The 18,133-nt window shown below is 36.6% G+C and overlaps 2 protein-coding genes across 7 annotated transcripts in view; both read left to right on the top strand.

The window, feature by feature from the left end:
- The first annotated feature begins 625 nt into the window (after nucleotides 1-625).
- Nucleotides 626-8,950, top strand: LOC113074993 (phosphatidylinositol 4-phosphate 5-kinase-like protein 1). Its single transcript, XM_026247713.1, has 10 exons — nucleotides 626-855; nucleotides 1,741-1,935; nucleotides 4,072-4,122; nucleotides 4,300-4,454; nucleotides 5,266-5,390; nucleotides 5,550-5,584; nucleotides 5,683-5,738; nucleotides 6,043-6,155; nucleotides 6,234-6,396; nucleotides 8,033-8,950. Exons 2-10 carry the CDS (start codon nucleotides 1,741-1,743, stop codon nucleotides 8,490-8,492), a joined length of 1,353 nt encoding a protein of 450 aa, XP_026103498.1. The 5' UTR covers nucleotides 626-855; the 3' UTR covers nucleotides 8,493-8,950.
- A 503-nt stretch (nucleotides 8,951-9,453) lies between these two features.
- Nucleotides 9,454-18,133, top strand: part of LOC113074960 (endophilin-B2-like) — a 29,808-nt gene continuing 21,128 nt past the window's right edge. For 4 of the 6 annotated variants that reach the window (XM_026247698.1, XM_026247688.1, XM_026247681.1 and 1 more), the window contains exons 1-6: nucleotides 9,454-9,670; nucleotides 11,753-11,894; nucleotides 12,916-12,927; nucleotides 13,276-13,404; nucleotides 14,450-14,583; nucleotides 16,085-16,177. In XM_026247698.1, coding sequence (XP_026103483.1) covers nucleotides 9,608-9,670; nucleotides 11,753-11,894; nucleotides 12,916-12,927; nucleotides 13,276-13,404; nucleotides 14,450-14,583; nucleotides 16,085-16,177 — 573 coding nt within the window. In that variant the 5' untranslated portion in view covers nucleotides 9,454-9,607. The remainder of the gene's footprint in view (nucleotides 9,671-11,752; nucleotides 11,895-12,915; nucleotides 12,928-13,275; nucleotides 13,405-14,449; nucleotides 14,584-16,084; nucleotides 16,178-18,133) is intronic. The other 2 variants (XM_026247704.1, XM_026247675.1) reach the window with 1 other exon arrangement.

Raw genomic sequence — 18,133 nt, 5'->3', positions numbered from 1 at the left:
AACTTGTGGGGTGATATCAAAAATGCTGTTTCTGAAGCAAAACCAAGAAATGTGAATGAATTGTGGAATGTTGTTAAAGAATCATGGAGTGGAATAACAGCTGAGAGGTGCCACAAGTTGGTTGACTCCATGCCACCCAGATGTCAAGCAGTTTTAAAAAAACTGTGGTCATACAACTAAATATTAGTTTAGTGATTCACAGGATTGCTAAATCCCAGAAAAAAAAAAATGTTTGTACAAAATAGTTTTGAGTTTGTACAGTCAAAGGTAGACACTGCTATTTTTTTGAACACACCCCTTTCAACTAATTGCCCAATTGCACAGCCTTAAGAGCGTGCATATCATGAATGCTGGGTCTTGTTTGTTTTCTGACAATCTACTGAACCTACTGGTAACTTGTTTGCCACATAGCAATAAAAAATATACTAAAAACCTTGATTATTCTGGTTAGTCACATTGTACTGCTATTATTTTGAACAATACTGTATATATATGTATATGAATAAAGAGATAATTTACTATGTATAAAAATATTACTCAAAGGTTGTAATACGTGTAAAATACCAATCTACTCTAAGCACTAATTTAGTTTTAGTTTTGTGTCCGCATATTTGGTGATTGGTCGTTCAGGTCCGTGTTTTCGGTAACTAAGCGTGTGTGTGTGTGTGTGTGGGCCGCTGCAGTCACGCTCGTTTGTTCTGATGAGAGACTGAAAGAGCTCGAGCTGCTCATCCACACGCTGCTCGTGTCGTGTCATGTCACGCGAGGACAGAAAGAATGCGCTGATCTCTCCATCCACGACCCGGAGGACGGACCAGGACATATATTAGAGGATCCAGATTGAATCGCGCTGAGGTAAGTGCATATCTGTTATTATTATTAGACAGAAAGACCTTGTTTCTGTTATTTTTGTCAAACTGAAGGGAAACTCAATTTCTCCTGTCAGTTCGACTGGCTCGTCCTGTTTTAATATTTGTTGGTTTGTTTAAATGTTCATCAAAAACTGTCTTTGTCTCAATCAGAATAATAAAAGTATACATTACTGTGGACTTGTACTTTCTCTTAATTCTGCGGTTCATACGAGGATCTGATGACAAGAGGTCTTTTAAAATCTCAGGCTGCGTTTAGAGAGGGAAAAGCTGAAGACTGATATTGAAAAAAAATGAATTCCTTAATGCAGAACAGCTGATTACCATCACTGAAACAAATAAACTTATTTCTGATTAAATATTTCTCTGGCACTCTGTACAGTGCTGAAAAACCCATTTAGGTACATGCCACTTAGGATGACGAGCTAAATGGGTTTTGGCTAAACTATGAGCTAGTATTTTTTGAAACTATGATTTCCTCGTGCAAACAACGCACAAATGTCTTAAAAGGAGCAGCGCATTTATTACAGCTGATGGCATGTCAGATGTGTGCTATGACCTGCTGCAGGTGCTCTGCATCCACTAAAAATAAAGAATAACAAATAATTCATTGTTATTCTCTGAGAATACACTTGAACAGATACAGATTTTGTTCTGTTGTCAGGAAGACCTTAACCAGATTCAGCATTATGACCCTCCGTCATTAAAACATGAATAGAGGGCAGTAAAATATATTAATATCTCACATAGTATATTAATATCTCATAAGCACACAAACACTCCCAAAATACTGATAAAAATATGTGGGAATGCATGTCATTTTACGAAGGCTTGTTGGAGTACTGTATATAAGCTTATGTCTATTATGTAGATGGAGACGTCAGGGCCAAGTGTGAGCCGCCGCAGACGCACAGTGAAGAAGAGATGGTGGGGAAGACTGAGGCAGCAATGGAAACTGCTGGGTCTGTTTGAGATCGACCAGCAGCATGAGTTTTACAGCCTCACCTGTATGATGAAGGAAGGGCTGTATGCCGCTGTGCAGAACACCATTGACAACCCTTTACCTGTGAGTATACACGTGTTTATGAACCATCCAGTCCCTACTGAATACTACTTCCGTCTTAAAGGAAATATTACAGTGGGAAAGATGTAGTTAGAGCTAGAGTTTTTGACCCTTTTAAGGACTCCTAGGGGTGTGTGGTGAAAATATATAAAACATATACAATTTTCTTTAATCAGTACCAGAATCAGAATGAGCTTTATTGCCAAGAAGAATATGAGAAAACAGGAGCTTACAGATCAAATAAGGTACATACATAATAAAGGCAATAAAATAGAATATAACACAATAATTATAAATAGGCAAATATAGTTCAGTACAGTGATACATATAGAATACAACTCAGATACACAATAGAGAGAATTAAAATATGCTTAATGTAGTCTTGTATGTAGAACAGATATGCTATCTGCAGATGTATAGTTATCATAAATGCCATTAAAAAAAGTGAGGCACCAATATCCTTTTGGACAGTTGTTTTGACATAAACTGCCCCAGTATGCTGTTTCCCCCAGACATCACTTCTATCAACTAGTGTTAACATCTGCCACTCAAACTGATATGAACAAAGTCACAGATCATTGCAATCAAACAGGTTTGGAATTATGAAAACAAAACCAAAATAGAATCACAAGGACATAAACAGTCCAGCTCACATTGCATTTTCAATGTTTAATTCCATATTGAAATAAAAGGTGAGAGAGACAAAAGCTTTGGCATCGGAGACCTCTAAGGAGACAGGCTTGTTCCATTTACCATTAATTAGTCTGAGTGCAAGCTCCACAGAGACGACCATAGTTAGTCTGAACTTTCCATGGAGACTGTGTGTTTGTGGCACCATATTACAATGATTTAGCTTAATTTGAGCTGTTTTATACTGGTAATTTGCTCAAGAGTAACAGAGCAGAGGGTGTTAAAGAATATCTAAGTGTTTCAGTAACAAACACCACCATTGTTTTGCACACATTAGGGTGGAGGGCCAGAATTCGAACAATGCAACAGTCCTCAGTGCATGGTAGCGCCACAAGAGAGGGGAGAAATGTCAAAGCAGACACCAGTGCATTTTTTTAACCATGAAAAAGAGTGTAGAATGAAGTTGGGTAAATGGAATAAGTAAATAATAACCAGAAGCCTGATGCACAATGTATATCTTAACTTAAGTGTGTTATAGAGGAACAAGACAGTACTATTCATCTCTGAACATGGTACTGTATGTGCATGACTCATTTTTTTCCACATAGGCCTGTCACATTTGTGGTGTTTCGTAGATTATTCATGTAGCATTGCAATGCTTTCTGTAGTTCTCTTTTCTTATTGAGATGATAGAATATTGAAACCACAGTTTCTGTGGCATTGACTGATGTCTAAGAAATACAGGGCCACCTTCAAACCAGGACAAGACAAGGACTCTCCTAGTTGACACCCCTGACTACCTTTTATAGTATGGGAAAACCATACATCATAGAATTAGATAGTTCTGGTACTGGATGCTGTCAATATGTTGAAACAGCCATGCTTAAATACATATTTACATATAAGGGAACTTAAGTAATTAATTAAATTTGTCAAATAATATGCCTTTTTGTTTTGTAAACCATTTTATGAAACCAGTAAGACAATCAATCTCCTACTATGTTGTGAATATAGTAATGATTAAAGGCTTTTTAAAAGCAAGTATGCACATTAAAATGTACTCCGATATAATAAACTTGATTTCACCAGAATGTAAATGAATGGTGTTAAAAAACATGAATAGACTTCAAACATTGTCCTCTTGCCCCTCTTTTCAATATAGCTTTCTGTCGCCATTTTCAGTGCTCCACACAGACTTGTGAATGAGGCAAACACATCCCTCGATCATTATCCACTCAACCTATTTTGCATTGTGGTTGTTGCACTCATGGTCATGTGCTTGTTCACTAACAAACACACACATAGATGATGTTGCAGACCCCTGATTCTATTGAATCCAGTCTGCTTAGACAGCAGTATGACGCATGAATGTGCTGCCTGTTGTCTGGGGGTCAAAGCTCTCTCACACACTTTAACAACAAAAAGAGAAACATTACCTGCAAAAGCATGCTATCAACAGGACAATGCTGAATACTTTTCATTATTGATCATGTATTTTGTGTTTTTTAGGATGAGTTGTCTGAGGATGACTACAATCTTGAGGTTACTCAAATCTATAAGGTATGTTAAAGGAAAAAGCCAACACTGCTTACTATATTTTTTGCATACTTTTTTTTTTGGCTGTACTGGACAAAATGTTACATAATTACTAAGCAGTTGTTGAGCATGAGTTTGTTTTGCTTGAATTATGCTTAAGATGTTTAAATGGAATTTTGTTGTGTTTGTGACTGCTTGAAGGACTTCAGGATGGAGACGTACGCTGGGCCGGTGTTTGCCAGTCTGCGGCGCTCCCTGGGGATGACAGAGAAGGAATATCAGCAGTCTCTCTCCTCTGAAGGCAGCTACCTGCAATTCATCAGCAATTCCAAGAGCAAGGCAGACTTCTTCCTAACGTGAGTCAGCACAAATGCTTCACATGCAGGAGCATATGCACCAGATTCAGCATAAGGATGAAGAGACAGACCACTCATAGAGAAATAAATGGGAGAAGTCACATAGTTCAATATGACGTATAAGAAGGGCTGTACTCCATTTTAAAGAGCATTTTTGATTTTTATACCTAGATCTCAGTCACATTTATACCTAATTATACTTAATTTATTTAATATTTTCTCTCTCTCTCTCTCTCTCTCTCTTTATATATATATATATATATATATATATATATATATATATATATATATATATATATATATATATATATATATATATATATATATATATATATATATATATATATATATATATATATATATATATATATATATATATATATATATATATATATATATATACACACACACACACACACACACACACACACACCATTTAATATTTTTATTTAGCCAGGATGGATTAAATTCAGCACATTAGAATGATTTCTGAAGGATCATGTGACACTGAAGACTTACGCTAAATTCGTTTTGCCATACAGGACACGTTACATTTTAAAATCTAATAGAAGACAATTATTTTAAATAGTGAAAATGTTACATAATGTATATTTTATTGATTTCTGATCAAATAAATATAGTCTTGGTAGTCTTGGAAGATACTTCTTTCAAAAGCATAAAAACAAACCTCACTGACCAAACCTTTTAACAATATAGTATATATCAGATACGTATCTAGAAGTAAACTTTGTAATATCATCATGATTGTTTGATATCAAACCTATAACACCGTTCTCTGTCCTCTGTTTAGTAATGACAAGCGGTTCTTCTTAAAGACACAGAGTAAAAGAGAAGTGCGATTTCTCTTGTCTAACTTGAGAATCTACATGGAACATCTGGAGAAGTACCCACACTCTCTGCTCGTCAAATTTTTAGGTGAGAACCAGGGCGCTATTAAATTAACATGACTTATCAACAAATGTTACTGGACAATTTTTTTTATCCACTAATTTTAAAATTTGAAGGCCTTAAAATCCTAAATGCTTATCTTTATTGCCTCCATTTAAGAGATTGTCATGCTTTATTCATGGACAGGTGTTCACAGGATCAAAATGGCACATCAGAGGATGGTAATTATTTCATTTAACATTGCCAGTTACCTGTTAATATCATTCTTTTATGAACTCTGAAGGAAAACGTTATAAAACTACTGGTTTTCTGTGTGCAGAAGTACTTTATTGTGATGCAAAGTGTGTTTTACCCTGATGACAGAATCACAGCAAGGTAAGACTCACTGCATGTTGGAAATGGAAATGAAGTGTTATCGATTCGTCTATTATCAGTGATATGAATATTTAATGTTTCTAATCTCTCCATCACTTATTTGGGAGTACACCTCAGAAGATGTCATCTTGACTTACTATAATCCACAGCCTTGTAATTATTGGTTATTAAATTGTTTTGCCTTTTAGCTGTTACTTTTGGCTTGCACTAATGGTAAGAATAATGATCCAATCCTCCACTCCCACCTCCTTCCCCATTACTCTTCCCCTAGTTTTACATTCTCCCTTTTCTCTCAATGTTTAAGGTATGATATAAAGGGCTGTGAGATGAGCCGGTGGACCGACCCAGCCCCTGAAGGGAGCCAGATCATTGTAGTTTTGAAGGATCTTAATTTTGAAGGACAGTTCATTAAGTTAGGTAAGCTCAGTTCATAGGTGAATGAGGATATTAAGACAACACTACCGTCAATCTCATGGCTCCTTGTTTATATGACAGATCAGCAATGCCCTTGGTTCCTGCGTCAGGTGGAGATTGACACTGCCTTTCTTCAAACGCTCAATGTGTTGGACTACAGTCTTCTGCTGGCCCATCAGCCCCTGCACCAGGATGAACTCAGCCAGACTCTCTCTTTCGCAACACTCATCATGCGTGCCAAAAAGTGAGCATAAGTTTAGTATTTCATGCATTTAGTAATCCACAAACAACTAGACATTTACAAAGATGTTTTAATGAAGGTCTGGAATGGGTTTGAAGACTATTATTTATAAAATGATGTTGATTCGAAAACAGTGGAGAGTGAAGATGAATATCTTTTCACAATTGTAGCACACACACTTAGTGAAGTCTCAAGGTTGGTGTAGTTTGGCATTCATAATTGTTAATTGTTAAAAAAAATATATTTTTGACAGTCAGATGGCCCAGAGATACTTTTGGCTGGTCACTGCTATCCCACACAGTCATTTGAATGAACTGCCCATGCTTGACTGCTGAGGTGCACGCAGAAGAAAGTGATGAATTGTATTTGATTAGATGCAGAATACTGATGTTTGGTCATGCTTTCATTGTTCTCATGATTCAGAGACAATTTTTTTTATTTCAAGTCATTTACTTTCTACTGCATCTTTATCTATAGTTTAGTTCAGTGTTTAAGGATAACAGGCTTTATTTACCCTGACTGTGAATGTTCATGTTCACAACTGTTTCCAGATCCTTCTCCTTCTTCTCCAAACGGCCATTGGCAGGCAGGGATGTAGCTATCATATCTAGCTTCAATGTAATTTTCTCAAAGAAATAACAAAAAAGTAAATTGCTAAACTATAATAATAACTATGTGAATCCTTGCTACTACCATTCCATTATTCATTGAACATCAACTCATATACTGTATTTTCCGGACTATATGTCACACTTTTTTCATAGTTTGGCTGGTCCTGCGGCTTATAGTCAGGTGCGACTTATTTATCAAAATTAATTTGACATGAACTGAGAGAAATTAACCAAGAGAAAACATTACCATCTACACCCGGGAGAGGGCGTCTATGCTGCTCCAAAGTGCTCCTGTAGTCTACACTGAGCAACGTAGAGCGCCCTCTCGCGGCTGTAGACGGCAATGTTTTCTCTTGGTTCTTGGTTCTAAATAAATGCAAATTACAGTACAGTGCGACTTATGTTTTTTTCCTCGTCCTGACGTATTTTTGGACTGATGTGACTTAAAATTAGGTGCGACTTATAGTCCGAAAAATACGGTACTGCATTTATCCATGATTTAACAAAAAATAAATAAATAAAAAATGATTGAAACCTGTATGACTGTCTTTTCCGTAGAACACAAAAGGACATGTAGCAGAATGTCCAAGCTGCTCTTTTCCACACAGTGAAAGGAAATAATAACTGTCAAGCTTTTTAATGAACAATAACTTCAATTTCAGTCTGTTCCTCACACAAAGTTAATAAATGACTTCATTATGGTTTACAGTCTTTGGTCACCATGACTTTTTATTGTGTGGAGAAGACGCATGAACATTCTACAAAACATCTCTTTTCATGTTCCCCACAAAAAAGAAAGTCATATGGGTTTGGAAGGACATAAGGATGAGTAAATGATGCAAGATGTTTAAGGTATAGTTCACCCTCAAATTTAATAGCATGGAAAGTTGAGGTGAAATAATCTGCTGCAGAAAAAACAGAGCTTCAACCCAGAAACAAGCAAAACCACACATTCTCATTAGATGGTGATCATTCAGTTGGTGAAGGTTCTTTGTTCTGTTCTGTGTTCCTCTCTGACTGGCTGTTAGGTCAGTAAATGCAACATCCAGTCCTACACATGCCACTTTGCCATCTGTTCCCGGGGTGGTGACAGAGGAAGACTCCACACCCCTCTCCTCAGAATTATATTCAACACAGCGTCACATAACAGACATGCACTGTGGCAATGATGGAACAGACATCGCAAGTTTTGAGGAAGACGAAATTGAGCAAACCGCTAGGGTGGGAGCAGAGTCAGCGGATCTACAAATGTTCCAGGCCCAAAACCGGAGACTACTTCCCAACTTCAAGAACCCGCTTCATGTCATTGATGGACCAGAGCAGCGGTACTTCATCGGGATAATTGACATCTTCACTGTTTATGGTTTCAAAAAGAGGCTTGAGCACCTGTGGAAAAGACTGAGATACCCACGACAAACATTCTCCACAGTCAGTCCTCCAGCTTACTGTCACAGACTGTGCCAGTGGGTTCACGACCACACCAAATAAAATAAGAGCTCCTGGAAGATGGATGGACGCACTGTTCACACATCTGGCTCAAACATACCTCTTTATGTGGAAATGATCTGAATGTACATTTGAGGGCAAACATTTTTATAGCTTTTTGTTTAAACAAAGACAAGGCTAATGCAAGTACATTTTGGAACACTGTAGTTGATGAAAAAAGTTGTATTAATTTAAACATGTAAGAGCAAAGGAGAGTGTAACTTTTGTTTTACGCATGTTTTCAAATGATAAATGAATTATGTAATGCTGGTTACGTATATGCCATTTCCTATTAAAGAACAATGCTACCATTTGATTACCAGCTGCCCAGACACCTTTTCAACAACAGCAGGGTCCATTCCTTCCTGCTGTCTGTCATGCTCAGAAACACTTATGTGGAGCTGCATTTAAATGTTTTCAGAAATATTTATGCAGTATAATAAATATAATGTTTAATAGCCTATCTGCATCTTCTTTAATGCTAAATAATTTTCAGGCCTCAAACTGTTTTTGTATTGCGCTATATGTAATTTATCATTGTGTTTCTGGAGCCTGAATTTTTTGAACACATTTTATTAAAATAAAGACGTGCTTAGGATATACATTAAAATAATGGAGACAAGTAAGGGAAATGTTTGCATTTATCTTGCTGTAATGTTTATATAATGGAAATAATTGAATATTCAAGAAATTATTTATGTGAAAAGAAACCACCATGAGGCCTTTAGATCCAGAGAAGTATGAATGAGTGAGTATATATATAAAAAAAATAACTACTGAAACCTAACGTCCTGAAAGGGTTTAAAACCATGTCGGTTTACCTGTACAGATCATAGAGGATACTTTTAGAAATTGTTGTTTTTCATTAAAAGTAATTTATTAAAAAAAGTTAATTGTTACAATTCCCCAAAAACAATGCGTTCACAAAAACAGAGCATTAAAATAAGCATCCAGCTCTAAACTAGGCTGAGTAGAGGATGGCTGATGTAACTGATGGTTAGCTCATTAAACTCCAGGGAGCGCTGTCGATCCGGCCTCGTCCTGCACAATCGATCCTGTTGCAGACACAACCAACAAGCTGATGTTGCTGAAACGCACACAGTGAAAACGCTGACACGATGGATTTTAATGTCAAGAAACTAGCTTCGGATGCAGGTGTCTTCTTCACTCGTGCTGTTCAGGTATGAAATGGCCCTGTGTTTCTGGTTACTTTACGGTAGTTGCGTTCAGTCATAAGTGCCGTGCGTGAATTGAGAGGGATGGATGTAACGTTACGCAGCAGCAGCAGCAGCGGGCTCGAGTCGATGAATGAACCGCTTCGCTCTTTCGGCCTTACAGATCCAAACCTCGCTTTCTTCAGCCTAAGTCTTAATGTATCTGTCATTGTTCAAGCGAGCAATTCTTATTTGTCATGTTGCGATGATCTGTATTTTCCTCTCTATTGTAAGCCGATAGACGCAAGCCCAACCCGTGTCTATTATTAATGAGTGTTCATGTGACAGTCACCAGCTGAAGTCTCGCTCACAGAAGAAGCCCTGTTTTACTACAGAACAGTCAATTATTTTTCTTTTTTAAAATGCTGATGCACATGTTATCGTTTGTCAAAGCTAAGTCTACTGAAATATAACTGAGTATAAAAATATACTTAGTTATAAAGCCTACTGTATAACAAAGACATTAGACAGTAAACGGGTTGATCATCACTGACCAAATTTCAAAGGGTAAGATCAGCTCAACATGTCATAATCTCACCCGTGTTATTCTGAACCCATAGGACTTTGGTTCGAGCACGACAGAAGATGCTCTGCTACTGTTTATGGTTTGCAAATTGTTATTTTTGGAGCTTGGTCACCATTACCTTCAATTTTATGGCAAACAAGTGGTGCGCAACATTGCTGTGAAGAAAATCACAATGGCTTTGGAACAGCATGAGAGGGAGCATTTTCATTTTAATAGACCTTCTAATGCAGAACACTGAAATATGTCTGGCCAGCTGTTGTGTATCTGTGTGACGGTGAATGCCCATCTGTTTCCATGTAGGTGGTTTGCATTTAAGCATAAAGGTTATTTTCTATTAATTGCAATATTTGTAATTTCTTAACTAGGCTAGGCATATCCTTGAAACTGCAAGTTGTGAGTGACCGATATGTTCTATAAAATGTAAAAAAGGAAGATTATTTCTGAAGGATAAACATTTTGTATAATAAAAAAGAGAATAAAAATCCAACAGTGTAATTGTTTTGATAATTAACTACTGTATAAACAGAAACTATGTAATGGTCTAAACTTCAAACTGAGGGGTTTTAAAGTGAAAATCCTTACAAAGTACAAGATCAGATTTAGCATTTAAAAATTCAAAAATAAAATATATTTTTTAAATAAGTGGCATTGAAATACAGATATGTAGTTATTTTTCTTCAGCGCATTTTCTATACTCCGTATGTATACTACAGTATTTACACTGTGCCCGGCAGTATATTGTCAAAACATTATGCGTCATATTCATATTTATGCCACATCCCTGGATATCACAAGATACTGTGCAGACCCCTCTGTCAGTGTGAAGACCACCCATGTTCTGGCTCATGGATGACACATTCAAAGCTGCTGATGTGGAGGGAATCCTTCATGCTGAGTCGCAGTGTGTGAATGTGATTTATATGTCTTTTCCCTCTTTCACCTCAGGCCTGAATTTAATGTGCTGTCAGCAGGGGTCTTTCCTGTGTGTGAGTGACATATTAAACACCAGCACCATATTTTTTTTTCACATTGTCGGAGGAAATCTTTGCTGCAGGTCCACCAGCTTGCCAGAAGCTTCCTGTTTATCAATGAGACTCATAGGGCCCTTGTTCAGCTGTTAGCTACTGATCTTTAGCAATGGCTGACATTTTAGCCTGCATGTTTGGATATCAAGTGCATACCAACTGCAAAGGCACGCTTTTTGGATTAAAATCTACCATGTCCTGACATTGTCTTTTTTAGAAGATGTCTTTATATTTGTGTTGCACTCAAAATTGACGTGTCTGATTTATAGCATTATTATCTGCTTGATGTGAACTGTGAAACATTGTCTAAACAATAATACAACCTAAAAGGGAATAGTATAATGCCAGCGAATCATGTGAATCGCTTTAAGAGTATGTCTCCTTGTCTTGCTGAGAATGTTGAGTCTTTCAAGAGTACAAGATTACTGCTCATTCATTATTACGGTTAAATATTTTCCATTACATCTTGAATTGTATATATTTTTTTATGATCTCCAGTACACAGAGGAGAAGCTTGGCCAGGCAGAAAAGACTGAGCTAGATGCCCACCTGGAGAACCTGATTGCTCGAGCAGACTGCACCAAAAACTGGACCGAAAAGATCTTCAGACAGACCGAGGTGCTGCTTCAACCCAACCCAAGTACGAGTCGACTAGACGTTTCAAATTTTCCTTTCTTCTGCGTCTACCTAAACCTCTGAATTATATTTTGGTATTAGACATCGTTTGAAATGTGTGGTCTTGTCTCCTAAATGTTGAGCCCAACCAGAGGTCCTGTATGTTGAAAAATGTCTCATGTTGTTGACATTTACCATAAACATGATGAACAGGAACATCCCTTGACTGTTTGTTGATATCAGTCTGCTCTATTGCACAGGCCGCCAGGGAAATATGATGCCTAACAACCATCTTAAAACAGTGGTGCTCAAGTGTCACTATGTCAGGTATCACATTATATGAATGCACTGTTTTGTCTTTGCACCCTTGATTTTTATTTTCTCTCTTCTTATTGGTAGTTTCACTAATTCTAAGAGTAAACAAATGTTTTACAAGGGTGCTGAGATAAACAGTTCAAATCTGAGCTATAAATCGTTACTGTGCCTTTGAGCAGGACACTGTACTGTAAGGCACTTCCATTTCTGTTCAAATGCTTTATATTAAATATATTCTAATAATTATATCAGAATAATTTCTGAAGGATCATGTGACGCTGAAGACTGGAGTAATGGCTGCTGATGATTAAGCTTTGTCATCCCAGGAAATATTACAAATGTACTGTATTTTTAATCAAATAAATGCAGCCTTGTTGAGCATAAGAGACTTCTTTCAAAACATTACAAAAAATCGTACTAACTCCAAATGTTTGAACGGTAGTGTATATCACGACTCAAAAATCTGCATTTGCATTTTATGTTGGCAGTTCACAGTTGAATAAACAACATGAAACATTTTATTTTAGTACTCATTCAGTTATAATGTCTGAACCATTGATAAGGCCACAGGTTTGAGATACTTTAGGGCTCATCTTTGATGGCAGTACCTTTCATGTACTGTACGTATTTAAGCGTTTCATGTACAGTAATTGCAAGAGGTACTTGTGGCCTAGTGATTGTGTACTAGTAAGAACACTAACCTGTTCTTTCTAACTTTCTCCATGCTCCAGTTGACCAAACTGGTAAGTGTGTCTCTACTCCCCATGCCCTGTGCTTTAGATCTTCAGTTTAATTTATGTTTAGTGTTAGACCCAGCTTGTGGACTGTTTTTGTTATGGACACAAGTTTAAAAACCTGTTCTTCAATCATCTGATAATCTTAACCAGATCTGGTCATCAGATAAGTGAGGCCTCTTCAATTGGATTAGTAAACATGATGGGACAACAGTATTATTAGTATTAGTAAACATGATGGGACAGCAGTATTATTAGTTAGTATTAGTAAACACGATGGGCTGTACTTGATTGCGTTTACTAGAGTAAACCTTGAATAAGGCATTATGTCTTTCTTTGACATGAATCTTTGTTTAGGTGCCCGTATCGAAGAGTTCTTCTATGAGAAATTGGACAGAAAGCTCCCGTCCAGAACCACCAATGCAGAGCTGCTGGGACAGTATATGCAGGATGCGGCAAAGGAATTTGGGCCAGGAACTCCATATGGTTTGTAAAAGCAACCAGAACAAAATTAATATAATGCAGCTTTTTTTAAATATATATTTTTTTAAATTGGAAAACACACAGAAAAGGGAAAAAGTTATTTTGTTCAGATAAAACGGCTACATATATCCTAACTTAGAAATAATAATAATAAGCAGTTTGCTCATAATGAAAAACTATCTTTTCCCATTATAAGCCAGTGCACATAAATTTACTGAATTCACAAATTCTATAAACAAATTCTCATCCTTTTTATTGTTTATTTATTTATTTAATACTCCATATGAGACAGGATTGCCACTGCCCATTCTCCCTTTTTCCTGTTTGCACTGTTTGGCTTCCGACGTGACAGATGAAAAATGAAGCATTCCCTTTGTATTATTTTTGACCAGTGATTATGTTCAAGTTAATGTTTAGCTGCATGGTGAATGTCATTAGATGGCGCACTTTCCTTTTCGAAACGGGTGGAACATAAGGTTTGTTGGCAAATAGCTCTTCTTGAATGCTTTTAAGTTAGAATTTACTGAGAGAAAGTGTATTAGATCCTGTGTTTTTTTTTTTCTCTCCGTTATTACCAGGTCATAATATTTGCTTGTAATATTATAAGCATAAGAATGCTGGTTGAAAAAGATTTATGACAATCAAGTCGCACTCTTAGATATGTCAACATACCTGAAATCACAATCATAAATCACAATCATTACCAGGGTAATTATGACATCATGAATGTAAAATTAATTTACAGAGAATCGAAGCAGCATCAAAGCATCTGTCTAAACATGCCTAGTGTGAGACAGTGTTTCATTCTGTGAGTTTAGGTCTCTGATTGATAAAGATACCTACATCACAAACTAGTTGAGATGAGTCTATAATCTTATATTCTTAATGTTCCACTTCCATCTGAATGAGTTTAAAGTGTGCAAACCAAATTATTTGATGCAGTCAGTAATTCATGGGATGATTTTGGTTAGTTTATCATGTTTGAAAATGATTTGACAGAAAAATATTGTAATATAATGTTTTGTTAATGGCATGTTTGTGATTTCAGGTAGTACTTTGATCACTGTTGGAGAGTATCAGAGGAGATTGGGTGGAGCAGAGCGGGAATTCTTACAGACGTCAGCCATCAACTTCCTCACGCCTCTGAGGAACTTTCTAGAGGGGGACTGGAAAACCATTTCTGTGAGTGAAATTTACAATCTCTGTCTCAAGTGTTGATAACAATTCGACTCATTCCCACAGGTTCTACACTTATAACGCGATGACTGATGAAGAAATGGTTGCCGTGATTTTGCCAAGATATGTTCTTGGATCAACATCTTTTGATTATCCTTTATTAATCCAATCCCTAAACCTAACCTTACCCATAAATTATTCCTAAAATCAGTGGGAAATGATATCTGATTAACAAGGGTGTAGAACAACCTAACCCTGATTTTGAGCCTAAAACAGATATTTCCTGAAAGTTATATCTCTATTCTGATTGGTTGATTGGGCTTTTGTTCCAACAAGGATGTTGATCCAGGAACATGTTGTACTTGGTGAAATCATGCTTACCATGAAGGAATCATTTGCATGTGCTTTTGAGTCTTGAGTCTTTTGAAATCACTTGCGCGCTCTCAGTTTCTGTCTGTCCACAGATCGCGATAAGGAGAGTGACCGCTTTTAATAGTTAAAGGAGTTTGCAAATGTGATATTGTACAATACAATACAATACAATAGTTCAGTTAACAAGTACTACCTGATTTGGATCTATTTCTTCAATGAAAAAAGTTCAAAATAACAGCTCAGCCTCCTCAGATCTCTAAAAGAAAACACATCCAAGTTTCATTCATTTAAGTGATAAATATACACAGTACATATATATATATATATATATATATATATATATATATATATATATATATATACAGTACAGACCAAAAGTTTGGACACACCTTCTCATTCAAAGAGTTTTCTTTATTTTCATGACTATGACAATTGTAGATTCACACTGAAGGCATCAAAACTATGAATTAACACGTGGAATTATATACATAACAAAAAAAGTGTGAAACAACTGAAAATATGTAATATTCTAGGTTCTTCAAAGTAGCCACCTTTTACTTTGATTACTGCTTTGCACACTCTTGGCATTCTCTTGATGAGCTTCAAGAGGTAGTCACCTGAAATGGTCTTCAACAGTCTTGAAGGAGTTCCCTGAGAGATGCTTAGCACTTGTTGGCCCTTTTGCCTTCTGTCTGCGGTCCAGCTCACCCCTAAACCATCTCGATTGGGTTCAGGTCCGGTGACTGTGGAGGGCCAGGTCATCTGGCGCAGCACCCCATCACACTCCTTCTTGGTCAAATAGCCCTTGATGCCTTCAGTGTGACTCTACAATTTTCAGTCATGAAAATAAAGAAAACTCTTTGAATGAGAAGGTGTGTCCAAACTTTTGGTCTGTACTGTGTGTGTGTGTGTGTTTGTGTGTGTGTGTGTGTGTGTGTATATATATGACAATTTGATTTTAAATGTACTTTTGTACTTATGAGTGTTAAGAAACATCATCATGAATGTGTATTCTCTTGTCATAGGCTGAAGTGGTCTTTTAGTTCATTAATATTATATTATCTTTTTAAAAATAAGATAGTACAAGTGCAATTAAGTACACTTCCTCTCTCACAAAAGTCTGTTCTGTTATCAGAAAGAGAGAAGGCTACTTGAGAACCGACGTCTTGATCTGGATGTTTGCAAAGCTCGGCTCAAGAAAGCAAAGTTAGCAGAGGCCAAGGCTGCTGTAAGTTTTATTTTCACTTTATTTCTTCATCATCATTACATGTCTTCCTCCTCTCATATTCTTTCATTTCCTCCACCATCCTCTCATCAACAACTAAAGCACTATAATAATTGTTTAATAATAGGTTTTCTCAATTCTTAATTATAGATTCAGTCTCTATAAGGTCCTCCTTTCTGTGAGCCTACTTTGCTCTGATTGGTCAGATGGCCCAGTCTGTTGTGATTGGTCTACCATGTACACTGTGTGTCGCAATGATACAATGCCATAGTTCTGTATTTTGAAGCAAGTGTCCTGCATTGAACTCTGCAATATTAGAGAAGCAGTCGTCAGTAAACTGAAGGGACAAAAAGATTAGGGTTGTACTGCTGTGGTACAGTGGAAAAACTTTGCAGCCTCGTCTTTCGGAAATTAAAATTAAACTAATATACTATCACTGTATAGGACACAGTGTCTTCACGACATGAACAAGCTACAGTGTTTGAGGATGGGGTCAAGTTGTTCACAGCCGGCCAACGTAGAACATACATTATGCAAATGTTTTACCCTGTGACATGCATCCATCATGGAAGTGGGATTCGAGTTCCTGATGATTCCTTTAGGCTGTTCAGAGTCAATTCTTTATTTTAGGGAGACAATAACTATATTTATTGCGAACATTTGGCTTTACAACTTTGCAAATCGTTTACATTCACATACGAGTACGACTACATTGCATACTGCATGAAAGGATTGCTTTGGAAATGGCATAGGAGTACTTTAACCACAAAATGGACTGATTCCTTAACAAACAAAGTATTTCTGAATGCTTCATTGGTGTGTAAATAAAATTCATATGCTTAAATTTACTTTGACTAACTTATTCTGGACAATTGAAAAGATTTAAAAAAAAAAAACCAAATGGACAAACTCGTAGGGTTTTGATGCTTGAGGTGGCAAAATATGAGGTTCCTGTTTGATATCACCATTATTGGTTAACGCCAATCTGTTATTTGTAACACTTATTTAGGTCTCACTGACTTAACCTTAATTAAGATATTCATGAAGCAGATTTGAAGTTCTGTCTGGGAATTCAATTCAATTCAAGTTTATTTGTATAGCGCTTTTTACAATACAAATCGTTACAAAGCAACTTTACAGAAAATAATGTTTCTACAATATTTAGTAGTAGCTTATAAGTGGTGACTGTCAGTTTGTGCACATATGACAGGATTTTTAGAATAATTAATACAAGACATAGTCAGCCAGACGATGAACATTATTAATATTATTAATAATAATTATATTAATAATATTAATAATTAATAATAATTATATGATGCAGTCACACTTGTAGCAATACTTGTTAGTTCTGTTTGTTGATTCAGGGCTAGCATCATCTGAGGTCCTCTGATGGTCAGCATCACCTCTTCTCAGGTGTTCTGGACTCTAGGTGTCTAAAGACTCCTTTAGTGGACTTTGCTATCCTAGGAACTACCCAAAAGTCCAGCGTTTTGTGATCTTAGGGAGCGTGATGGATTGTAACGTGGTTGAAGGCTAGTTAGGTATGCAGGAGCTAAACCATTTAGGGCCTTATAGATAAGTTATGATAATTTGTAACTGATACGGAACGTAATAGGTAGCCAGTGCAGCGACTGTAAAATTGGGGTTATATGATCATATTTTCTTGACCTGGTAAGGAATCTAGCTGCTGCATTTTGGACTACCTGTAGCTTGTTTATTGAATAAGCAGGACAACCACCTAGAAGTGCATTACAATAGTCCAGTCTAGAGGTCATGAATGCATGAACTAGCTTTTCTGCATCAGAAACAGATAACATGTTTCGTAGCTTGGTAATGTTTTAAGATGGAAGAATGCAGTTTTTGTAACATGGGAAATATAATTTTCAAAAGACAAGTTGCTGTCTAATATAACACACAGATTTTTGACTGTAGAGGAAGTAACAGTTCATCCGTCTA

The sequence above is a fragment of the Carassius auratus genome, chromosome 5 (genome assembly GCF_003368295.1).
Source record: "Carassius auratus strain Wakin chromosome 5, ASM336829v1, whole genome shotgun sequence".
Lineage (NCBI taxonomy): Eukaryota > Metazoa > Chordata > Actinopteri > Cypriniformes > Cyprinidae > Carassius > Carassius auratus.
This window is presented reverse-complemented; position numbering and strand designations above follow the sequence as displayed.

What these genes read in the sequence shown, in the direction of transcription:
- LOC113074993 (XM_026247713.1), top strand. Translation starts at nt 1,741, where the DNA reads ATGGAGACGTCAGGGCCAAGTGTGAGCCGCCGCAGACGCACAGTGAAG. An exon ending in TCTGCTCGTCAAATTTTTAG is followed by an intron (nt 5,391 to 5,549) that starts GTGAGAACCAGG and finishes ATTCATGGACAG; the next exon opens with GTGTTCACAGGATCAAAATG. An exon ending in AAATGGCACATCAGAGGATG is followed by an intron (nt 5,585 to 5,682) that starts GTAATTATTTCA and finishes TTCTGTGTGCAG; the next exon opens with AAGTACTTTATTGTGATGCA.